Source organism: Pristiophorus japonicus, chromosome 2 (assembly GCF_044704955.1).
Source record: "Pristiophorus japonicus isolate sPriJap1 chromosome 2, sPriJap1.hap1, whole genome shotgun sequence".
Lineage (NCBI taxonomy): Eukaryota > Metazoa > Chordata > Chondrichthyes > Pristiophoridae > Pristiophorus > Pristiophorus japonicus.
The window spans coordinates 133303275-133329220 of record NC_091978.1 but is presented as its reverse complement, the minus strand read 5'-3'; the positions used below and the strand labels follow the sequence as shown (position 1 = coordinate 133329220).

The 25946-nt window shown below is 49.6% G+C and overlaps 1 protein-coding gene across 1 annotated transcript in view; it reads right to left on the bottom strand.

The window, feature by feature from the left end:
- LOC139228945 (transmembrane protease serine 9-like) overlaps window positions 1–25946 on the bottom strand; it is a 128429-nt gene continuing 102483 nt past the window's right edge. The window contains exons 15-18 of the mRNA XM_070860494.1: window positions 8858–8932; window positions 6838–7015; window positions 522–651; window positions 1–273 (exon numbers count right to left, since the gene is read on the bottom strand). Coding sequence (XP_070716595.1) covers window positions 1–273; window positions 522–651; window positions 6838–7015; window positions 8858–8932 — 656 coding nt within the window. The remainder of the gene's footprint in view (window positions 274–521; window positions 652–6837; window positions 7016–8857; window positions 8933–25946) is intronic.

Below are 25946 nucleotides of genomic sequence, written 5' to 3'. Positions count from 1 at the left end.
TCAGGGTGATGTAGGGCATTGCACCATGCAGCAAGCAACTTGCACACAATCATATTCAATTGACTGGTAAGTGCTGCCACTTTCAGAGAGAGACGGCATTAAAGGAAGGCCTTCAATTGCTGATGCTGCCTCAGAAGGATCCACACGACCAGCGGCCACAGGGAAGGCAACATGTGGGCCCACTAGCCGCTGCACCTTCTCTTCTATATCACTCAGCTGCTGGATATCGACCTCGCCCCCACCTGTCCTCTGTTGTTTGTGGGAGACCTTGGCCTGCAAAGCAAAGAAGGGTTGCTGAGTAACATGTCATGAGGCCTTGACAATTAGTGCAAGTGTGGGTCCATTACATGCAGGTGTAACTCTCACATGAAAGGGACCCTCCATTGTGAGTATGCACACATAGAAATACAGGCCTCAGTAGTCAAATGATGTTTCATTGACTATAGAGTGAAGATGGGAAATAAGAGGTGAAGGAGAGGCTCAGAGATGGAAGATGAGGAGTTGGGTGAACATGGACTCACTTTCATCAGTCGAATGATGTCGTTCAGCCTTTTGCGGCATTGAGTGGCGGTGCGGTCATTAATGGAGGTCCCCGACACCTCCATACAATCTCTCTCCAGGCATTGACAAAGACCGTGCGACTGGGTCTGCCTGTGTCCGGATAGAGAATGTGCAGTCCGAGAGGCGGGAGTTCCTGGTGTTGGTGAGGCCTATAAAGGCTCAGCGGCAGCGAGAGGCGGCGGCAGTCCGAGAGGCGGGAGTTCCTGCCGTTGGTGAGGCTTATAAAGGCCCAGCAACAGCGAGAGGCGGCGGCAGTCTGAGAGGCGGGAGTTCCTGCCGTTGGTGAGGCTTATAAAGGCCCAGCGGCAGCGAGAGGCGTACCTCTGCAGCTGCAGCGGGGAGAGAAGGCAAAAAGTAGAAAGAAATCAAAAGGTGACGTCACAGCCAAGAGGGTAAGTGATTGGCTGGTGATTGGTGAGTAGTTTTTCTTTTTTCTCTTCTATAACAGTGAGTAAACTTTAACATTGTTGTTGCCAATTTAAGTGTATCTAAGGGTTAAATCATGGCAGGAGAGCTCGGTCGGGTGTTATGCTTCTCCTGTACCATGTGGGAACTCAGGGACGACTCCAGTGTCCCTGACGACTATGTGTGCGGGAAGTGTATCCTCCTCCAGCTCCTGACGGACCGCATTGCGGAGTTGGAGCTGAGGGTGGATTCACTCTGGAGCATCCACGATGCTGAGAATGACGTGAGTAGCACGTGTAGCGAGTTGGTCGTACCGCAGGGAAAGGGTCCACAGCCAGATAGGGAATGGAAGACCAACAGGAAGAGCAGTGCAAGGAAGGTAGTGCAGGGGTCCCCTGCGGTCATTCCCCTGCAAAACAGATACACTGCTTTGGGTACTGTTGAGGGGGATAACTCATCAGGGGAGGGCAGCAGCAGCCAAGTTCATGGCACTGTGGCTGGCTCTGTTGCACAGGAGGGCAGGAAAAAGAGTGGGAGAGCGATAGTGATAGGGGATTCCATTGTAAGGGGAATAGATAGGCGTTTCTGCGGCCGCAACCGAGACTCCAGGATGGTATGTTGCCTCCCTGGTGCAAGGGTCAAGGATGTCTCGGAGCGGGTGCAGGACATTCTAAAAAGGGAGGGAGATCAGCCAGTTGTTGTGGTGCACATTTGTACCAACGACATAGGTAAAAAAAAGGGATGAAGTCCTACGAAACGAATTTAAGGAGCTAGGAGCTAAATTAAAAAGTAGGACCTCAAAAGTAGTAATCTCGGGATTGCTACCAGTGCCACGTGCTAGTCAGAGTGGGAATCGCAGGATACCGCAGATGAATACGTGGCTTGAGCAGTGTTGCAGCAGCGAGGGATTCAAATTCCTGGGGCATTGGAACCGGTTCTGGGGGAGGTGGGACCAGTACAAACCGGACGGTCAGCACCTGGGCAGGACCGGAACCAATGTCCTAGGGGGACTGTTTGCTAGTGTTGTTGGGGAGGATTTAAACTAATATGGCAGGGGGATGGGAGCCAATGCAGGCAGACAGAGGGAAACAAAAAGGAGGCAAAAGCAAAAGACAGAAAGGAGATGAGGAAAAGTGGAGGGCAGAGAAACCCAAGGCAAAGAACAAAAAGGGCCACTGTACAGCAAAATTCTAAAAGGACAAAGGGTGTTAAAAAAACAAGCCTGAAGGCTTTGTGTCTTAATGCAAGGAGTATCCGCAATAAGGTGGATGAATTAACTGTGCAAATAGATGTTAACAAATATGATGTGATTGGGATTACTGAGACGCGGCTCCAGGATGATCAGGGCTGGGAACTCAACATCCAGGGGTATTCAACATTCAGGAAAGATAGAATAAAAGGAAAAGGAGGTGGGGTAGCATTGCTGGTTAAGGAGGAGATTAAGGCAATAGTTAGGAAGGACATTAGCTTGGATGATGTGGAATCGATATGGGTAGAGCTACAGAACACCAAAGGGCAAAAAACGTTAGTGGGAGTTGTGTACAGACTTCCAAACAGTAGTAGTGATGTTGGGGAGGGCATCAAACAGGAAATTAGGGGTGCATGCAATAAAGGTGCAGCAGTTATAATGGGTGACTTTAATATGCACATAGATTGGGTTAACCAAACTGGAAGCAATACGGTGGAGGAGGATTTCCTGAAGTGCATAAGGGATGGTTTTTTAGTCCAATATGTCGAGGAACCAACTAGGGGGGAGGCCATCTTAGACTGGGTGTTGTGTAATGAGAGAGGATTAATTAGCAATCTCGTTGTGTGAGGCCCCTTGGGGGAAGAGTGACCATAATATGGTGGAATTCTGCATGAGGATGGAGAATGAAACAGTTAATTCAGAGACCATGGTCCAGAACTTAAAGAAGGGTAACTTTGAAGGTATGAGGCGTGAATTGGCTAGGATAGATTGGCGAATGATACTTAAGGGGTTGACTGTGAATGGGCAATGGCAGACATTTAGAGACCGCATGGATGAACTACAACAATTGTACATCCCTGTCTGGCGTAAAAATAAAAAAGGGAAGGTGGCTCAACCGTGGCTATCAAGCGAAATCAGTGATAGTATTAAAGCCAAGGAAGTGGCATACAAATTGGCCAGAAATAGCAGCGAACCTGGGGACTGGGAGAAATTTAGAACTCAGCAGAGGAGGACAAAGGGTTTGATTAGGGCAGGGAAAATGGAATACGAGAAGAAGCTTGCAGGGAACATTAAGACAGATTGCAAAAGTTTCTGTAGATATGTAAAGAGAAAAAGGTTAGTAAAGACAAACGTAGGTCCCCTGCAGTCAGAATCAGGGGAAGTCATAACGGGGAACAAAGAAATGGCGGACCAATTGAACAAGTACTTTGGTTCGGTATTCACTAAGGAGGACACAAACAACCTTCCGGATATAAAACGGGTCGGAGGGTCTAGTAAAGAGAAGGAACTGAGGGAAATCCTTATTAGTCGGGAAATTGTGTTGGGGAAATTGATGGGATTGAAGGCCGATACATCCCCAGGGCCTGATGGACTGCATCCCAGAGTACTTAAGGAGGTGGCCTTGGAAATAGTGGATGCATTGACAGTCATTTTCCTACATTCCATTGACTCTGGATCAGTTCCTATGGAGTGGAGGGTAGCCAATGTAACCCCACTTTTTCAAAAAGGAGGGAGAGAGAAAACAGGGAATTATAGACCGGTCAGCCTGACATCGGTAGTGGTTAAAATGATGGAATCAATTATTAAGGATGTCATAGCAGTGCATTTGGAAAGAGGTGACATGATAGGTCCAAGTCAGCATGGATTTGTGAAAGGGAAATCATGCTTGACAAATCTTCTGGAATTTTTTGAGGATGTTTCCAGTAGAGTGGACAAGGGAGAACCAGTTGATGTGGTATATTTGGACTTTCAGAAGGCGTTCGACAAGGTCCCACACAAGAGATTGATGTGCAAAGTTAGAGCACATGGGATTGGGGGTAGTGTACTGACATGGATTGAGAACTGGTTGTCAGACAGGAAGCAAAGAGTAGGAGTAAATGGGGACTTTTCAGAATGGCAGGCAGTGACTAGTGGGGTACCGCAAGGTTCTGTGCTGGGGCCCCAGCTGTTTACACTGTACATTAATGATTTAGACGAGGGGATTAAATGTAGTATCTCCAAATTTGCGGATGACACTAAGTTGGGTGGCAGTGTGAGCTGCGAGGAGGATGCTATGAGGCTGCAGAGCGACTTGGATAGGTTAGGTGAGTGGGCAAATGCATGGCAGATGAAGTATAATGTGGATAAATGTGAGGTTATCCACTTTGGTGGTAAAAACAGAGAGACAGACTATTATCTGAATGGTGACAGATTAGGAAAAGGGGAGGTGCAACGAGACCTGGGTGTCATGGTACATCAGTCATTGAAGGTTGGCATGCAGGTACAGCAGGCGGTTAAGAAAGCAAATGGCATGTTGGCCTTCATAGCGAGGGGATTTGAGTACAGGGGCAGGGAGGTGTTACTACAGTTGTACAGGGCCTTGGTGAGGCCACACCTGGAGTATTGTGTACAGTTTTGGTCTCCTAGCCTGAGGAAGGACATTCTTGCTATTGAGGGAGTGCAGCGAAGGTTCACCAGACTGATTCCTGGGATGGCGGGACTGACCTATCAAGAAAGACTGGATCAACTGGGCTTGTATTCACTGGAGTTCAGAAGAATGAGAGGGGACCTCATAGAAACGTTTAAAATTATGACGGGGTTAGACAGGTTAGATGCAGGAAGAATGTTCCCAATGTTGGGGAAGTCCAGAACCAGGGGACACAGTCTAAGAATAAGGGGTAAGCCATTTAGGACCGAGATGAGGAGGAACTTCTTCACCCAGAGAGTGGTGAACCTGTGGAATTCTCTACCACAGAAAGTTGAGGCCAATTCACTAAATATATTCAAAAAGGAGTTAGATGAAGTCCTTACTACTAGGGGGATAAAGGGGTGTGGCGAGAAAGCAGGAATGGGGTACTGAAGTGCATGTTCAGCCATGAACTCATTGAATGGCGGTGCAGGCTAGAAGGGCTGAATGGTCTACTCCTGCACCTATTTTCTATGTTTCTATGTGCCACCTTCCCTCCACAGCTTGGACCAGGGTCTCAAGTTCCACATCTGAAAAGCAGCTGGCTCTCCTTAAACCTCTTGCATTAGCCAAGCAACAGAGACAAACTCAATGTTCAGGGCCTAGCTGCAAAACCTGCCCTTTAAGAAGGCCACGGAGCCACTGCCTCGTTATCAGCAGATGGGCATCAGCTAAATTTTGCCGCCCAATTGGCCACTCCACACCCACACCGCTGCAAAGGGCCCATTACCGTCACCAATATCGCACCGCTCCTTTTTGTCTGCAAAATTGCTGAATTTCGCTCGAATGGCCGCCGCATCCATTGCCACGGTAATGAACGACAAAGAGCGGTAGATGCGCCTCGTTTTGGGCAGTGAGCAATTTCGACCCCAGTGTGTTATACCCAGTGTTATTTCCACAGTCACTAACATCGGGAGCAGTAATGGAATCTTGAATCACTGGGTGTATTTCTCCATAAATAGAAATATATCAAAACAGCAGGAGTTAGGGTGAAATGAATTTGGGTACTTTCAATAAAATGCAATTAAACCTCGAGGGACCAAAATTGCCCCTTTCTATAAGTCCCGTAGCCGCCTGAAAGCAGCAGCCACGTGTCGATGCGGACTGGCCGCCGAGTCTCCGCGGAGTGAGCCGCCATTTTCGATATTGCCCTCCTTCAGTATTGGAGCGGTGTACAGGACCGTTCCACCCGTTTTTCCCGCCGCGTCGTGCATGCACCGACCCCTTACCAACCACTTACTGACCGGCGGCGAACCCTTCCCGAAATTGCCAGCGCGATGACATCATCAGCGTGGCACTGATGTCTTGGAGCATCAGCCAATCCAACCCGCCCCCACTTCCGCTGCGCTAGTGGTGGCTCCGCCGCCCCAACTGCACTTCTGCCCCGCTCCAAAAAAAGCCACAAAATTATGAATTTCTTTAGATTGTCCACCCCATGCATTGAGATCGGTAGATGCGCCCCATTTTAGGCAGAGGGCAATTTTGGGCCCCTAGTCTATAGCCACAAAACTAACACCAAATTAACAGTGTGAGTCAGAGAGATGACTAGTATGTCTGTTGTGCGAAATAGAAGTGTATACTGGTGCGAAGATTTTCATTTCCTGCGATGAAGATCATGAGCTGGATTTTCTGGTCCTTTGCGCTCCGGATTTCGCCTGGAGCGGCGTGAAAGCCAGCGTTCAGTTCTCCTGCGCCCCTTCGGGATCCTCCGGTCGGTTGTTATGACGGCGCTCAGTTGCACCGCTGGGAAAAGCTGCGCAAGGTGTGTAAATCCTCGCGTTTGGCCAGTAGTTTGGCCAATTGCCTGATCCATCCGCCCGCAAGTCCGCCCACAATGACCGCCCGGGAAATCAGTGCGGTCCAGAGGAAAGTAAAGTACTCCGAAGGTAAAGGCGAGTGTTTGTTCTTTAAAACTTTTCAGCGATTTGTGTTGTGGTGGCGTGGGCAATGTTTTGGGAATGTTTTTGTGGGTTTTTTTAAGATTCACCCCCCGCCGCCCCCACCACTATCCCGCAGGCCTCTATCGGAGCACATATGACCCGACACTTTAGTTCACGAGTTTTGCATTTTTGCACCTCAAAAAGTGTACAACACCTCCCTACGCACTGCACCCCTGACGCAGGGCCCAAATGGTGAACATTCTTTTCCAAAGCGCAGATTATTCCCGGCTGGTAACTTTCCCGCTCCGCCTACGTTTTTGCCCCAAAAGCAAAAAACCTAAAATCCAGCCCCATACCTTTGAAAGCAGTGAGCAGCCGTGATAATCCAACGACTGTCAATAATCGATCCACCACAGACATGGCTGAATCTACCCCATTGTTCAAAATGGAGAGACACTTGCCAAGGCCATTCACCAGGAGCAGAAACATTTCCACCAACAATTTTGGCTTCCGTTTGATTTGGTTTCCCACAACCTGAAAACAATCCATTTACCATATTATTATTATTCTCAAGCTGTGATAATTAATATTATTCATTACTACATTACTACTTTTATATCTACGTGCACATCCTGTCAACCTTTCCCATTATAGATGTCTACGTCCATTGACACTATTTATGTAAACCTATCACGCAACAATTACATGCTCTTGCCAGTGGTGGCATTGTAGCACCTCAATTTTACACCTCCGGATGCACCACGAAGCGCTGATGCACTTCAACACCCCTCCCCTTCGATTAAAGGGGAGGGCTGCTGCGCACACTACATGACCTCTGATGGCCACCCATGGGCCACAAGGGCAGTGTGCGACTGGGCCAGCAGCAAGGCACCCAAGGCGGAGTGCCGGACTGCACGATGACAGCTTGGACCACACTCGGGTCGCCATGGTCGAGCCAACTCGAGAGTCGGCTGACAAAAGAGGAAGGCGCCGAACACCTCGAGTCTCTTTGCGGGGAGGATGTGGAGTCCATGCGCAAACAGCGGAAGGAACGCACGACAACCCAAGCACCCACCCACCCATCCCTTCAATCACCGTCTGCTCCACCTGTGACAGAGACTGTAGGTCCCACATTGGTCTCTTCAGTCATCTGAGAACTGATAGTGTGGAAGCAAATCATCCTCACCCTCGAGTACGAGGGACTGCCTAAGAAGAAAAAAAGTGTGCGGGAGAGGGAATCGCACTCTGCTACGCACCTCTGCTCCAGCCTCTACCAGGGTATACAAGTTCAGGCTGGGGTCATTTAATTTAGATATTTTTGTCAGGTGCCTATGCTAGTATGAGCACATGTTGAGCACTGCTGGGGGAGGGGAGGGTTGCAGATAAAATCACCTTCATAAAGGATTTCCCTGAGGATGCTGGCATTCTTCAGGGATGTCCAGGCCAGGATCTATTTCAATCCAAGAAATGACCTGCAGGAACCATAGGAATTCCAGCATGGAAAATATCCTGATGACCTCAATGCCCTGCTATGTTACAGGCTTTGTGCAGGAGGGCGGGCACAAGTTGAACCCTCCCCAGGCCCCAATGGAAAATCTTGCTGCCGTTCTCATCCTGGGGCTCACCCTCCTGCCTCATCCCTCCCCAGCAGGGCCCACCTGTGGGCCAGTGCGGCATCCTATCCACCCGATACTGCACTGGCCCAAACCCAGCGAGCTGCAGCAAATCTTTAATCCCCGGCGTGTAGCTCGCCAAACAGCATGGAAATTAGGCCCCGGCCTCAAGATAATTCAGGCCTCATGCCAGCAGGAGTGAATGCCCAAAAGTTAAAATTTAGCCTGGTGTTTCCAAGTCCGGCCTAATTTTCATGTCTCTCTGTTGCAGTCCCGGAAGACTTATGCTCTTGAAATGAATCCCAGAGTCTAAGGAAATTTGGGGAATTTAACGAGTGCTTGTGACAATAAGCCCCATGAAAGTGTGACATACAGTCCTAGGGTAGTAAGACTTCAAAATATTGAAGTATGATAGATCTCCTTCTGTTTACGAATTTCATCACCTACGAGTTAGCTTATTTGGGGTTATTAACCCACTGCAGCAAAGTATCTGCTGCTGAGCAAAGCCATAAACAATCCACCTGGCGGTCCACTGGTATCATAATTATTACTACTCAGACATAAAGGCCCAACTGCACCATCTCGTGTCTTCTGCATTAGAGTTATTGAACTGGATATTGTGCATTTCTTGCTGTCAGAGCTACCGCTGGAAAAGAGGACAATCTCTTGCTGTACCGGCATGCTAACTTATGGGGCCTAAAATTCTGTTCAGCGGCTTCCTTCGGACGAATGCCTCCGATCCGAAACATCTCTACGAATGTACCTGCTGATGCCAGAGCTGTCTTTGATTCCATTTGGAGACCTTCTCTTCCCGTGCTTTGCAGCGAGTCCACCGCTTCTAGATTGGCAAGTAAAAGCTGGAGTCACATGGGGCTGGACAACCAATCACGGTACAGTATTCTCATTGACAATAATGGGAACTCTGCAACTCCGAGTTCCTATTACTGTCATTGAGAATACCTGCTAAAACACCCAAACACAAGATAATAAAAGAAAATACCTCATATATTTAACATTATTTGAAATTAAAGTTAATTAAATGTTTTAGAAAAATATTTTGGGGATTTTATTTTAATTGTCTTATTAGGGTGTAAACTAAACTTACCTTAGTGGACAGGGGTTTTTTTACATTAAAATGTGTTTTTAAATTTTATTTTTATATGTTTAAAACTCTTACGATGGTAAAAGTAGGCTATGTGACTGCTTTTACCAGGCGCAAGATGTTATGGAGACTCACTCGGCAAGAGTTGGGCAAATAGCACAATCTCGCCTGCGCGAGTGTCCTGGCTGCGGGGATGCGGAGGATCTGTCAAAAGGACTTCTCTGCTTTTATACTCCATCCCCCTTTCAATAAAGGCCAACATTCCATTTGCCTTCATGATTACTTACTGTACCTGCATATTAACATTTTGTGTTTCATGCACAAGGAGACCTCGGTCCCTCTGTACTGCAACATTTTGTAAATTTTCCCCATTTAAATAATAAGTTACTTTTTTATTATTTCTGCCAAAGTGGATAACCTCACATTTTCCTACATTATACTCCATCTGCCAATTTTTCCCCATTCACTTAGCCTGTCTATATCCCCTTGCAGAATTGTTTTGTCTTCCTCACAACTTATTTTCCACCCATCTTTGTATCATCAGTAAATTTGGCTGCATCACACTTGGTCCCTTCATCCAAATCATTAATGGAAATTGTAAATAGTTGAGGCCCCAGCACTGATCCCTGTGGTACCCCACTAGTTGCAGTTTGCCAACCTGAAAATGACCCAATTATCCCAACTCTCTGTTTTCTGATAGTTAGCCATTCCTCTATCCACATTAATATATTACCCTCAACCCTGTGAGCTCTTATCTTGTGCAGTAACCTTTTATGTGACACCCTATCACATGTTTTCTGGAGATCCAAATACACAATATCTACTGATTCCCCTTCATCTACCCTGCTCATTGCATTCTCAAATAACTCGAGCAAATTTGTCAACCATGATTTTCCTTTCATAAAACCATGCTGATTCAGCTTGACTGCATTATGATTTTCTAAATGTCCTGCTACTGCTTCCTTAATGATGGATTCCAGCATTTTCCCAATGACAGATGTTAGGCTAAGTGATCTATACTTTCCTGCTTTCTGTCTCCCTCCTTTCTTAGGATTGGTATTGGTCATTTCAGTAATTATGGAAGGAGATAACACAAAGGAAGTGTATGAAGTACAAAACATAGGGATTATTAGAAAAGGTATGTATATAGCTTATCACGAGACAGTAACTTATGGAGACAGTTTGATAGGAACAAAATTGGAAGGATATGTTACTCATCAGGGCACCACGATACGCCCTCATAAAATTAGTTATGGTCCTGAGGCAGCTTGTGGATTTAATATTACAAATACGCTAGTAAATTGCGCCATGGAAACAATGTGCACACAATGGGGAAAGGCACACGTGGCGTATGTAAGCAACAGAGAAGACTGTGTAATGACTAATCAGAAATCCTTCAAGTACAATCAGCAGGAATGCCAGATCCCCACTGCTACAGTCTGCTTTGTTTCGGACATACTTTTGAGAATCGGAAGGAGGAATTGGTAGACATACATCGACGAGAGTCAACATCGATACAGGTGTCAGGAGACATAAAGGAGGAGCTCACCAAGTACGTGAACATGTTTGGGTATGAGGTGCCCCCATTACCAGAGGGGACAGAGTGTAGTGTAACAAAATTTGCAGATGACACAAAGATTAGTGGGAAAGCGGGTTGTGTAGAGGACACAGAGAGGCTGCAAAGAGATTTAGATAGGTTAAGCGAATGGGCTAAGGTTTGGCAGATGGAATACAATGTCGGAAAATGTGAGGTCATCCACCTTAGAAAAAAAAACAGTAAAAGGGAATACTATTTGAATGGGGAGAAATTACAACATGCTGCGGTGCAGAGGGACCTGGGGGTCCTTGCGCATGAAACTCTTTTGAGTTTATCTGTAAAATAAAGAAACATTAAAACGTGCCACCCGCCTTGGATGACACAGCAGACATTTACAAGGCCCTTTTTTTTCCTTTTTTTTGGGGGGGTTTTTTTTTGGGCGCTAAAATCACATTTTTCCAAGTGCCCCCTATAAAAGGGGAGGGGGACACTAAAAGCACCGGCAATTAAAACAAAATTAAACTTTAAAACGTAAAATCAAATTAAAATTTGGTTGCCGGGCGTGATGATGCGCTCCAGTCCCTCCGGTGCCCACCTCTCGCAGAAGGCCGCGAGCGTACCGGTGGACACCGCGTGCTCCATCTCCAAGGACACCCTGGACCGGATGTAAGAGCGGAAGAGAGGCAGGCAGTCAGGTTGAACGACCCCCTCGACCACCCGCTGCCTGGACCGGCTGATGGCACCCTTGGCCGTTCCCAGGAGCAGTCCTACAAGGAGGCCTTCGGACCTACCCGCTCCCCTCCGCACAGGGTGCCCAAAGATCAGGAGAGTGGGAGTGAAGTGCAGCCAGAATTTCAGGAGCAGCCCCTTCAAATAATAAAACAGGGGCTGCAACCTTGTGCATTCCATAAAAACATGGAACACGGACTCTTCCAGACCGCAGAAATTGCAGGCGGCCTGGGAGTCCGTGAACCGGCTTAAAAATTTGTTGCACGGCACTGCTCCGTGCACCACCCTCCAGGCCAAGTCCCCGATGAATAGTGGGAGGACCCCTGCGTAGAGTGCCCTCCATCGGGGACCCCCGCCTCCTCCGGACGGCAAGATGGTACGCCATGGCGTGTCCGGACGGCCGGCGAGGATGGCAAAGTTGAGAGTGTGCAGGAGCAGCCCGTACAGGAAACCCCTCCACGCGGAACTGAAAGGCACGGAGGGGATTTCCCCGAGGCGGCTCAAGTTGTGAGGCGCCGGCCCCCGAGGGAGGTTCCGGGGTTTGGCGCCGATGAGGAATTCCGTCCGGACGGGGGTCAGTTCGGATGGGATCTCCCCACGTGCTTGAGCCTCCTCGATGCACCTAACGGGGTCAGGGCCCAGAGCTGTTTTTAGCGACTCAATGGCATCGGCCGCGTGGCGGACGTTGGCAGAATTTAGGCGCCGCGCCAGCGTGTCTGGCGCCATCCAGCCCGCTCCTCCGCCATCGAGCAGGTCCCTGACCCTGGTCACCTCACCAGCCACAGCCCTCTCTTCCGACCGCCACATAAAACCTCGGTCGTGGAGGTACGGATTCCCGAGCAGCGGCTCCTGCAGGACGGCCGCCACTCCAGCTGGCGGAGAGCTGCGCTTGGTGGAGACTTTGTTCCAGACCCTGATGAGTTCCTTGTAAAAGACAGGCAGCTCCCGGAGGGTGGTCCTGACACCCCCCAAGTTCACAAACAGGAGCTGCGTGTCGTAATTGAGGTCGCGCTGCTGGCGGAAGAAATACGTCGCCAGAGCACACCACCTAGGAGGGGGCTCGACGTAAAGGTATCTCTGCAGGGTCTGAAGACGGAAAGTCGCGAGCTGGGCGCTGACGCACACCAACGACTGACCGCCCTCCTCAAGCGGGAGACTCAAGACCGCAGCAGAGACCCAGTGCTTCCTGTTGTTCCAGAAGAAGTCCACCAGCTTCTTCTGTATCTTGGCGACAAACGCAGGGGGAGGGGTCAAAGTGACCAGCCGGTACCACAACATTGCGGCCACCAGCTGGTTTATGACTAGCGCTCGACCCCTGTAGGACAGCACTCGGAGCAGTCCTGTCCAGCGCCCTAGGCGAGCGGCGACCTTGGCCTCCAGCTCCTGCCAGTTCGCCGGTCAGGCTCCCTCGTCGGGGCTAAGGTAGACTCCCAGATAGAGGAGATGGGTCGTGCTCCAGGCAAAAGGCCTGAGCTCCTCCGGCAGGGAGTCCACCCGCTACTGACCCACCAGGAGTCCGGAACATTTCTCCCAGTTGATCCTGGCGGAGGACGCGGCCAAGTAAATCTCCTGGCACTCACGCATCCTCCGCAGGTCAGCGGGATCCTCTACCGCGAGGAGCACGTCATCGGCGTAAGCCGAGAGGACGACCTCCACGCCCCTTGCAGAGCCAGTACCGTCAACCTCGTCCACAAGAGGCGCAGGAAAGGCTCCACGCAAACGGCGTATAACTGGCCGGACATGGGGCATCCCTGGCGCACCCCTCTCCTAAAGCGAAGGGGCGCCGTCAAGGACCCGTTAACCTTAATCAGACACTCCGCCGCGGCGTACAAAAGTCGGATCCAGGCAACGAAATGCGTCCCGAACCCGAAAGCGCGCAGAGTTCCGAGCAGATAGTCGTGATCCACCCTGTCGAACGCCTTCTCTTGGTCGAGGGATAGGAAGGCGACCGATAGACCAGCCTCCTGGGAACAATGGATGAGGTCCCGGACCAGATGGATGTTATCGTGGATTGTCCGGCCCGGGACCGTGTAGGACTGGTCGGGGTGGATCATGTGGTCCAGCACGGCACCAAGGCGAGCAGACATCGCCCTGGCGAAGATTTTGTAGTCCGTGCTGAGGAGGGAGACCGAGCGCCAGTTCTTAAGGAGGCGGAGATCGCCCTTCTTAGGCAGCAGGACGATGACTGCCCTGCGCCAAGAGAGGGGCATCTCCCCGGTCGCCAGACTTTCCCCCAGGACCCGCGCGTAGTCGCTCCCCAGGACGTCCCAGAACGCCCTGTGGAACTCCACGGTCAGCCCGTCCAGCCCCTGGGTCCTTGCGCATGAATCCCAAAAAAGTTAGTTTGCAGGTGCAGCAGGTAATCAGGAAGGCGAATGGAATGTTGGCCTTCATTGCGAAAGGGATGGAGTACAAAAGCAGTGAGGTCCTGCTGCAACTGTATAGGGTATTGGTGAGGCCGCACCTGGAGTACTGCATGCAGTTTTGGTCACCTTACTTAAGGAAGGATATACTAGCTTTGGAGGGGGTACAGAGACGATTCACTAGGCTGATTCCGGAGATGAGGGGGTTACCTTATGATGATAGATTGAGTAGACTGGGTCTTTACTGGTTGGAATTCAGAAGGATGAGGGGTGATCTTATAGAAACATTTAAAATAATGAAAGGGATAGACAAGATGGAGGCAGAGAGGTTGTTTCCACTGGTTGGGGAGACTAGAACTAGGGGGCACAGCCTCAAAATACGGGGGAGCCAATTTAAAAAACCGAGTTGAGAAGAAATTTCTTCTCCCAGAGGGTTGTGAATCTGTGGAATTCTCTGCCCAAGGAAGCAGTTGAGGCTAGCTCATTGAATGTATTCAAATCACAGATAGATAGATTTTTAACCAATAAGGGAATTAAGGGTTATGGGGAGCGGGCGGGTAAGTGGAATTGAGACAAAGGCCAGATCAGCCATGATCTTGTTGAATGGCGGAGCAGGCTCGAGGGGCTAGATGGCCTACTCCTGTTCCTAATTCTTATGTTCTTATCTCGTCAAACTGCGAGAAACAGTTGCCAAGAGTCACAGAGTCTACTACACTCTCAGGCAGAACAATCATGACATTCAGAAGGATATCTGGACATTAAGGCCACCACATGGTGGGATGACCTATGGAACATTGGACTGAACATTCAAATTCATCCTTAGCTCAGAATAATATCTCATGTACTTATTGTGATTCAATTACTGATTGTGCTATATTTGTTGTGTTTCCAATGTACTGCAGCAAGAAAATGGAAGGCCCGGCTGCTAGTAAGGGCAATTAAGGCTAGTAAGGGCAATAAAGGCTAGGTCAACCTCAGAACAGGAAAATCTTTATGAGCAGTGGATGGACAAGAGGCGCACTGTTTGAGGTTTGGAGAGACACATGATGGTACTCCAGGCTAGATGGCCACTGGTCAAGGAAAACCAGAGGGTGTTCTTTAACAAATCTCAACAGTATGGCCTGCTTGTGTATAGCCAAGGGCCATAAGGGGGAATTGTAGGAGAGTGAGGAAAATACCAACAGATTGTATGTAAAACTTGCTTATAAATGATAGGAAATGGCCATATTACATAAAATGAAACTTTAGATATTCAAGATTTTAAGGGAACATAAAGATCTTTTAAAGAATGCAAAACAGGCTGCTCAGGCCAGGGCAAGGTCAAACCTACAGATAAAAACACATTCCAAGAACCTGAGAATGATTTCATATGCTATGGAGGGTGAAGAGATCACAGGCCACTTAGCAGGCAATCTGATAAGGAATAACAAATGCTTTGACAGAATCCCTTCTTTGTATCTATTCTCCCATTTGTGTTATCTGTGGCAGTTAGTTCACTTTACTTAGCCTCTCACTGTCACTGGCAGTGTCTTCTATCACTGACACTCAAAATCTGTGTAATAATGAGTGAATCCTTTGGGTTTTGAAGATTTTGTCTTCGGCTGCTAGGATAGAGCTTCCCCTGCATATGCCGGAATAAAGATCATTTCGAACTTAACTCTGGAGTCTGTCATCAATCGGGCGTCGATCCTCTATTTCAGTGGGTCTGTTCGGGAGAAAGGAAGATTTCTCCACAACACAAGGTTAATTAGTGAAAGATTTGGCAGATTTTCCTCTTTAGCGCTAGAACATAAGGAACTGGCAGGGCAGAAGCGCTCATCACAAATTCGGGTACAGGCTGTCCACATGTTCCATCCATTACTGAACAGAAATATCAAACAGCTCATGACCAAATTTATAACAAATTCTTCTGCCTTGCAATCCTCTTACATCCAGGGACTGAAGAGGAAAATCTTCCCCTTTGTTTGCACTAGTTGATGAATATATAAGATTATAATAGTTGGATGAATTGTTTTTCACACAGAGGGATATTAGTACTTTCGCAGCAAACTCAAAGTGTTTTTGAGTCAAAAACCATAACATCAAAGACACTATAACTTCATTTTAAAAGCAAATTAGATATAAAAGAATATAAAAAGTTACTGGGAAAGGATGAGCTCTGGTTGAAGAGTTAGTGATTTGCCACATAGTCTCTTTCTCTACTGTAATTTCCAGGATTCTGCTATTATCTTGCCTTCTATCATACAATTGCAGGCTGCTCCCCATGTCAAAAATTAACTTGATTGCATGTGATATGATGAAAAAGATGTGTGAGACATAATGGCCGCAGGAGGGGTAACTTTACAAGTCCATACCATCACCAGGGAGCCTTGCCTATCAGCACTGCATTTCAGTTATCGTTCCCTTTTTTGCCCATTAATCTTAATGGTTAGAAAAGCATGGGCAGTGCACATCTAAGATTCCAATATGTGCGGTTGCTGGTGAGACTCCCGTCAGCAGTATAGATTTCTCAAATTAGCTCCAAACGTTCAAGGTAGCAAACTCATTCTGCTCAACCTTTGTTTATATTATGAACACCTTGATTAGGTTACTGCTTTGTAATCACTCCCAGTTATTCACTATTTTCTAAGTATAATGCATATACAAGACTCTAATAAGTAGTAATTTGAGGATCATCTGTACAACAACAGTCTAGCTAACAATAGTCAGTATGGATACAGAAGAAAAAGATTCTTCTTCCCCAACCTCCTGAACTCCGTTGAAGCTTGAATTAATTATACTCAACATTATGAGGATTTAGAGTAAACTCTGGGAATGGATAAGAATGGATATGAAACAATGAGTACTCACTGGAGGAGTTCTGTCAGAGTGAAGGGAAGAATTGCTGAGTGGGTGCCTCAGGGCTCAATGCTGGGGCCCCTACTGTTCCTAATTTATGTAAATGACTTGGATTCAGAAACTCAAAGCAAAGTAATCAAATCTGCAAATGATACTACACAAGGAGGGGCAGTGAATCAGAGAAAGCAGCTCAGAAACTGCACAAAATATGTAAAAGAGCATAACAAAGGCAGATGAAACAGTGCAGAAAGGTGTAAAGTGCGGCACATAGGAAGGAAAAATAGATGACTTATGAGAGTAAATTTTTGTCTCCCTACCATCCTGCTTTTCTGCAAGAATTGGGGGTGGGAGGAGGGGAGGTGGTAGTAGGACATAAATCCTAAGATAATGGCCGGAATTTTACCGGTGCTCAGCGGACGGGATAGGTAGGTGGTCAGCTGTCAAATTTAAAATGAATGACAGCGGGGCGGGAACCAAGGCCAGGTTTACTTCACTTGACGCTGCACACCCTGGCTGCCACATGTTGTGGCAGGTTGCCACCACCACACAACAACAACATAAAGCATCCCTATAATGCACGGATTTGTTAAAGGAAGGTCGTGTCTGACGAACTTGATTGAATTTTTTGAGGAGGTCACAAGGTGAGTCAATGAGGGTTGTGTGTTTGATGGTGCAGGCGGGAGGGATTTAGATTCCTGAAGCATTGGGACCATTTCCGGGGGAGGTGGGACCTGTACAAGCCAGACGGGTTGCATTGCAATAGAGTCGGGACCAGTATCCTCGTGGGAGGGTTTGATTGTGCTGTTGGGAGGGTTTAAGCTAGCTTGGCAGGGGGATGGGCACTGGAGCGTAGATTCAGTGGGGAGAGAAGCAAAACTGGAATTGGGCAGCAGAAAAGTAGAAAGTGAATTTGGAAGACAGAGGGAAAAAGGCTGGTAAATAGACAACAAGGGAGTTTGGCACCAATAAATGGTATGTACTTCAATGGAAATGAATATAGGGATTAAGGCAGATGAGCTGAGAGCACAGATAGACACTTGGCAATACACTATTATAGCTATTACTGAGACATGGCTGAAAGAAGGAGAGGTATGGCAGCTCAACATTCCTAGTTGCAGGGTTTTCAGGTGGGATAGAGAGGGGGTAAAAAAGGAGGGGCATGTCACAGTATTAATCAAAGAAACAATTACAGCTATGAGAAGGGATGATATGTTAGAAGGGTCATCAAATGAGGCCATATGGGTTGAATTGAAGAAAAAAAGGGGTGATCATACGGCAGGAGTGTACTATATACTCCCAAACAGTCAGAGGGAGATAGAAGAACAAATATATCGGCAAATTGCTGTGAAGTGCAAAAAACTATAGAACTGTAATAGTGGAGGATTTCAACTACCCTAATATTAACTGGGAAGAAAGCAATGTAAATGGTACAAAGGGTGCGGAATTCCTAAAATGCATTTGGGAGAACTTCTTTAGCCAGTATGTAACAAGCATAACAAGGGAGGGAGCGGTTCTGGACTTGGTTTAGGGGAAGAAAGAGGGGCAAGTGGAAGTTGTATCAGTGGGAGAGCATTTTGGTGCTTGTGATCATAATTCAGTAAGATTTAGGGTACTTATGGGAAAAGACAAAGGTGGACCAGAAAAAAAAGTTCTCAATTGGAGTAAAGCCAATTTTGCTGAGCTGAGATGGATTTGGCCAAGGTGGAGTGGAAATGGCTACTTGATGGTAATCAGTGTCAAAGCACTGGGAGGCATTCAAGGAAGAGATCCTGAGGGTACAGAGAAAGTATGTTCCCTTAAAAAAAAAGGTGGGGCTAACAAATCTAGAGCCCCGTGGATATCAAGGGACATACAGGGTAAGGAATAGAAAACAAGGGAAGCTTAAGACTGCAGGGGAGGACGAAAACCCCCTCATTTTACCCAGAAGGAAAAGGGCTGTGGGATCTGTCTGTGCTGCAATGTGAAATTGAAACCGAGACGGTTTGACCTTGGCAGAGCAGTGATTGGACGGGGGAGGACACCGTAGGGCCAATGGTGGGACAGAATCAGCCCGAAACATGGGGCTTTCAAGCCAATGGGAGAGCACTTGCTCGAAAACTGTGGGACGGACTCATCGCCATTATCGGGCTATTGTCTTCCCCATGTTTACACTATGAAATTATGCAGACCTTCAGAAAACTAGGGAACCCAAAACAACCCAAGGGCCTACACAATGGCTACAGGAGGCCAACCCAATCAACACCTACTCAAACCTTGAGTAGGTTAACATCAGTGGAAAAAACCCGTAATAATCTAAAACTGCTGCATTTTTCAAAATCACAAAGCCCACCAATGGGAAGGATCGATTTCAGCAGGAGAGGCAGACTGGATAATCAGTGTCAAAGCACTGGGAGGCATTCAAGGAAGAGATCCTTGAGGGTTTGTGATGCATTGTGTGTGGTTGCCTGCTCTCGTGATCCAACAACCAGCAAGCCTCTCGATACTGAAGGAAATCCAGTGTCCGAAGGCACCGAAGATAGAAGAAACAAACCACCAGACTGCAGAAGGCACAGTAGTGAGTAGAACCTCTGGTCCCTGGAACTCCCAACTCAGTTAGGCCAGGAAAGGTGGGAGGTTGGGCATTGTACTGCTAAACTTGTGTAAAGATTTTCATTGTGTCCGTTTAGGGGGATTGTTTTGTTGGTGTATTGCTGTTTGTTGAGATACACCTTGTCAAATAAATTGGAAGCCTAAGCTCCTCTTGGAATCACCTTGTCTCAGTTCTATTGTATTACATCTCCTGATCATGAATCTTATGTCAGAAGAGTGTAAGGGAAGCTAGGAGCGCCTCTAAAACGCTCAACTGTGTGTCACAGGCTAGGGAAGAAGCGGTTAGGAGTGTTTGACACTCACAGGTGCCTCACAGGCTAGGCATAAGCTGTGGGGACGCACGAGTCTCAAAACCCCCTTCATAAGCTGTGAACACAGTCTCTCCAGGAGTGCTCTTGCAGCACTCAGGGTACCTCACAGGCCAGTCATAAGCTGTGAGGGCAGAAGCCCAGAGAGAGACACCCAAGGCACAACAACACTCCCCAGAACCCCTTACAGAACATGGTGACCGTGACAGGACATAAGCAAACAGGAGTTGTTAATATAACAGATGAGGTGATAAGAGAGGAATCTAAAATAGAGGAGAGAATTTCCTCATACATTTTTGGCAAGGTGAACCTCACCAAACCTTGGGTGCAAGCCCTCACACGGGCAGAGCGCCCAGGGGATGCTGCTGCCCAGTGGACAGCAGGGAAGGACTACAACCGCAGGGTGGAAAAGGCCATCTGGCTTATCTGCTTCACCCGCCAAGTCCGAAAGCTCGACCAGCGGGTGAAGGACTTGGAACAGAGTCTTCAGAAATCAGAGGAGCTCTCTGCTATCCGGGCTGTGGTTGGGAACAACCTGCTGGCCGAATTAGCTGAGAAGCAGCAAGGGAACCGGCAGTTGGAGGAGACCTTACGAAATAGCCGGGACTATCTTCAGTGTCAGGTCACTGAGGCCAAGGGTAGTGAGGGGTCCCTCCGGGAACAGAACTCTCAGTACACCCAGAAAATTTGGGAACTAGAGAATAAATTAAAAGACGTACAGGCAGCCTATAAAGTGACCAGTAGCCGTGAATTTGCAGATCACAGTCCCTGCCAGGAGAGGATTAAAACTCTCACCCACGCTCTATCCCAGGCAAAGGGGATGGTCGCCCTGATAGGACCTGGAGGGTCCACAGGGGACAAAGGAGAGTATTGGGGGGTAGAGGAGAATCCAAAGGTAAGAGACGCCTGACCACCTCCCGAGGCACCGGTGGTTTGTCCGGTGGGGTACCAGGAGGAGCGAGGCGCGCAGGTAGTAGCATACCCAGGGCTGGGGGCAGGACCAATGTGTCCCGCTCGGCAGCAGGGATGTGAGGCTCCCGCCGAGGGTCAGTTAAGGGCTGGATCAGGCGACCAGGCACTGTCTGCTGCACCAGGTATGGTGGGACAGCCGGAGGTAGAGGGACCAGCGCAGAAAGATCCTGAACCAGGGCGGATGTGCCCGGTCAGGAAGCGCAAGTACGGTCCTCCACAGGGAAGTGGCCAAGGTTAGGGAGCGCTGGAGAGCGACTTTATTATTCTCCATGGAGTTCAATCACTCAGAGCCATGCTGGCCCATTTGGCCAAACTCACTCGCAGCGGGGACCCGTCTATCCACTTCATGGAGGTGATGCAGGCAGGGGAAATTAATGGGTGCGACGACGCAGAGACAGCCAAGCTGCTGCTCTTCTCTCTGGACAGCAAATTGTACCAGGCCCTACCGGCAGAATGCCAGAGGGGGCAGCGCACATTTACTGAGGTCCAGAGGGCCGTCCTTGAGGCTATGGGCTTCGATGATGGCAGTCCTTTCGAACGGGTCAAAAGAACAAGGCAGCTCGCAGGGGAAACCCCGCAGGCGTTTGCAGACAGGCTGTGGATGGTATACCACGCAGCCTGTGGGGAGCTCCTCGACCGGGCGAATCTTTCTGCGGTACAGACTGGCCGCTGGCTGAGGATGCTGGTGGCAACCTGCTTGCCCCAGCTCAAGGCCAGGGCAGAACTGTGGTTCGATTACCTGGACTCCAACCTCACCGAGGAAGCAGTGGTCACGCAATTGGCACTGGTCCAACGGAATGGAGGAGGGGAGGATGAGAAAACCTCCAAAGGTCGGGTAAATGAAGTAAAACCCAACTTGATTCCCAAAAGGGAATGGCACCAGGAGGGTGGCTGCTCGTCTGATAAGGAGGGAATGTGCTACGGGTGCGGGAAAGCTGGACATTTTAAAAGGGATTGCAGGAACCCAGTAAAGAGATATGGGGGGGAGAAGACCTTCAGGAGCCGCCCAGAGTGGGGGAAGTGGAGGGAGCTCCTCACCATCCCTTGACGAGATAGAAGCTGCAGTGAGGACAGCACTGGAGGGGACTGGGAAGGTAGCCACGGCAACAGGCAGGGAAGCACCAGCAACCCTGCCAGTACAGAGGCCGTGACTAGCCCAGATCCAGCCTGCATACCTGTGCCCACTAGAATACGACCCCTGGGGACGACCCTGGGTCAAGATGGAGGTTGAGGGTGTATTGGGTACTTACCTTTTGGACACTGGTGCTTCTAGCACGATAGTCCATTCGGAGGACCCCGCAACCTCACCTCTATCAAACGGGGTGCCGTATCAACTAGTTGGGTTCACAGGAAATGAGAAGGCTGGGTTTTTCTCAGTCCCGCTTGCAGTTCGTTTAGGAGCACTCCAAACACAATGGAAGTGCGTCCTGATGAACTGGGAGCAGGTGGAAAAAGGGTTCTTGGGGGCTGATTTCATCATCGCTCGCCAGATCCTAGTAGACTTGAGGAAGCACTGTCTATGGGGCACAGTGGGCACGGGAGCAGAGGGAGAAGTCATGGTTATTGATAAGAAACAGGGAAAAGGGACTCTGTGTACAATGAAACCAAAAGGAGGTTACGACCTGGAGGATCTGGTCGGTAACATCTCGGCTGAGTACCGGGCCTATGTGCAAGCAAATCTTGCAGCATTTGCCACCCATAAACACGATTGTGGGAGAGTCACAGGAGTGGAGGTTAGAATAGATGGGGATCCCATGTCCCACCCGCAAAAGCAGTATGGCTTTCCCCGAGAGGCAGAAGCAGACTTGGAGACAGCTTTATGGGTGTTTTGAGACCCCTAGCCACCCATGTCAACTCCCCGCTTTGGCCGGTTAGGAAACCGGACAATTCTTGGAGGGCTACGGTGGATTATAGGGTGCTCAATAAAAACATCCCAGCTTGTGCCCCCACAGTAGCGGTGGTTGCGGATCTGATAGGAGAAATCCCTGCATCCGCAACCACATTCACAGTGTTGGACATATCCAATGGGTTCTGGTCTAACTCTGTACGGAGGGAAGACCAGTACAAGTTTGCCTTCGCCTTCCGGGAACAGCAGTATACATGGAGCTGCCTCCCACAGGGCTTTCATAATAGTCCCAGCATCTTTCACCAATGCATGGCAAACTGCTTAAAAGACTTCAGCCAACCACACCAGCTGGTCCAGTATGTGGACGACCTGTTGTTGTTCACAGACAGCAGTGAGGAACACGGTCCACTGTTGGCCGAACTGCTGGTCTTACTGAAGGAAGGGGGTTTTAAAATTAACCCCAAGAAAGCCCAGATAGGTCTAGGAGAAGTAAAATTCCTGGGCCTGACGATAAGGGCAGGAGAAAGGGCCATTGATGAGGCTAGAAGAAAGGCAGTGCAGGAACTCCCTGTCCCTAGGGATTTGTCGGGGGTAAGGTCTTTCCTGGGAATCACTGGCTACTGTAGGGACTTCATCGAGGACTATGCAGCCACTGCCGTCCCTCTGCTCAGACTCCTACATAAGGGAGTCGAGTGGGAATGGGGCGAGGGCTGTGAGGCAGCATTTGTCTGTCTTAAGAGAGACCTGCAGGTAGCACCAGCCCGAGGGGAAATTGATGGGGGGGAGGAAATCTTCCTGGAGGTGGCAGCCAGTGGCGACAGCTTCAGTGCAGTGTTGCTCCAGGAGCGAAATGGTAAGCTGAGACCAGTGGTGTACACCTCCAGGGTCCTCAAGGCCCACTCCAAAACTGAGTCACGGGGGGGAAGGTAACCAGCAGGCAGACCTGCTGGCAAGGGAAGGTGCTCGCACAGGTCGCCCATGGGACCCATACAAGGCAGGCAGGATAGCAGCAGCAAAAAGTAAGCCAGGGACACAAGGGAACATAGGGGCGGCTGCGGCCCCGGACCTTAAAGTAGTCCAGATGCAGGATCTGGTCCTGAAGACTGCCTTGGCTGCTATCAAAAAGGGGGAAAAGGCGAAGGGCCCATACAGTGCTGCAGATACTGCTGTGCAGGAAGGCATGCTGTTTAAAGGGGACAAATGGGTAGTGCCGCCACAACACCGGAGGGAATTCCTTCAGCTGGCCCATGAGGGTCCAGTTGCGGGACACCCCGGGCCGGAATCTACCTGGCAACGGGTAGAAAAGGCAGGGTGGTGGCCAGGCCTCCGGGAAGATGTCTGCAACTTCTGTGCGGTCTGTCTGGTTTGCGCTGCAAATAACCCAGACATTCAGAAAAGGAAGGTGTCTATGGGACACGTCAGGCGGGTAGAGGGACCATGGCAGTCGATCCCGATCGACTACATCGGACCCCTACCGGCCGCCCAGGGAGGTTATAAATATTGCCTCGCCCTGGTGGATGTGTTTTCCAAGTGGGTGGAAGCCTTCCCTTGCCGAACAGCTACCACGGTGGGGACTGCAAAATTCTGGTGAGGAAGGTGTTCTCTCGGTGGGGTCGACCTCAAATCGTGGAGTCCAACCGGGGAAGCCACTTCACCGGCCAGGTGATGCAGGCCACCCTAAAGATGCTGGGGATAAAAGCCAAATGGCATGTCGCCTACAACCCTCAGTCCTCAGGCCCCGTAGAACACCTGAACCGGACCCTAAAGGAAAGGCTGTGCAAGAAGACGGGAGACTTACCGAACAAGTGGGTGGAGGTCTTACCATTGGTCCTCATGGGAATCCAGGCCAGTCAGTCAAAGAGCACAGGGTACTCACCCCATGAGGTGACGACTGGCCGGATCATGAGAATCCCAGTGCATGTGTTGGCACCGGTTCTCACCGAAGGGCAGCTTCGAGAGGTGAACCGGGACCGCTTCGTCAGGAATCTGTTTGAACAGCTTCAACAGATTCACTGGCAGACGGCCAACAATATGGGTAAACAGCACCGTGCCAATCGGCTGCTGCTGGAACCCCGCAGTCACCATGATTGGGAGGTGGGCGACCAGGTGATGGTGAGAAGCTTCGCCTGGGTCGGGGTATTTGAACCACTGTATATGGGACCATACAGCATAGTCGACAAGGCTAGCCCTATGGTCTATGCGGTTCAATTGCCTCACCGGGTGAAGTGGTATCACATTAATCGGTGTAAATTGTTTGACCCCAAAAGAGGTAAAAAAACAGAGGGGACGAGCAAGGGAAGGGAATCAGGCATTGGGGAAAGAACAGGCCCCGGTGGATTTGGAGGCTCCGGAGGAGGCAGCGGGCCCCGAAGCTCTACAGCCGGGGCTGGTTCACTGCTCCAGTAAGGCTATCCCACCACTGGTTAGAGGTTCCCAGCCCACTAACAGACGTAGGGGGAAAGGCTCTACCATTAGCAAGGTCCGAGGGGAAGCTGAACCTCCCATGGTGGATCAGCTGGGGCTAGCCCAAGAGGTGGAGGAGATAGCATTGCAGCCCATAATGTGGGACTCTGCACCGACAGTAAGGAGGAGTGACAGAGTGCCACAGCCCAGGGCGCCGTGGTCCCCTGTTTACTTAGCTCCTTGCCCCAGACCAAGAAGGCGAAAGACAACGGGGAGGGTGCTCTGTTGCGCTAGCAAGGGTCTCCCACCGATTATCCGGGGCTCGGGAGGGCCTTGGACGGCAGTACAAGACTCATTAAGAGGGACTATACGAGTCCCTCAGCGGCGGGCATCCTGGTCCCCAGGGTACGGTCAGCCGAGTGGTCGACGACGCCTGTACAGTGACAGGATGTAGCCTGGCCACCCGGGGACGGGTGGCGGTGTAGATATTTTCCCTTCCTGTTTTGTTACTTTGTGTTGTGTGCATATGTATTTAGGTAAGGCAGTGATGGTTGGATACAGCATTTTTGTGTTTGGAACATATTATGCAGGCCGAGCCTGGAGAGGTCTCTCAAGGCAAGGCCATGTTCTTCTTGCCTTTCAGATGTCAACACATCCCTCCTGGACGTTAGTGATTCTGGTATCGCTAAGGATCTGCACCAGGCACCGAGGGGACATCAAGGACTCCCTGGTTTTCGGATGCTCCGGGGGCAGAGTGCCGACAGTGACCACAGGAGAAGAGACTCCGGCGGCTGATGGCCTGGGTGATTGGGATCGAACTCCACCAAGTACTCCAACCATAAGGACTTTACCTACGGAGAGGCCTCCATCCCCTGCCCGGAGATCACTGTAGCCACTTCCAGAGTGAGAGTGACAGAAGGCAGGAAGGTATGCCTAACTTGCCAAGGGGACATACCTCTGGGACGGTGGTGGTGGCTCAGAAAGCTCAAGAGGGACGTGGGAGACCGACACTCGGACTGGGAACGTCTGGATAATGATACCTACCGAACCATCACGGGATCATCTGGCGGGGTCACGGTGTGCTGGGAGAAATGGTGGGTGTACGACCAAGGAATTTATTTGTGTATGTGGGGATCCACTCGCATGTGTTCAGAGGGGGTCTCCA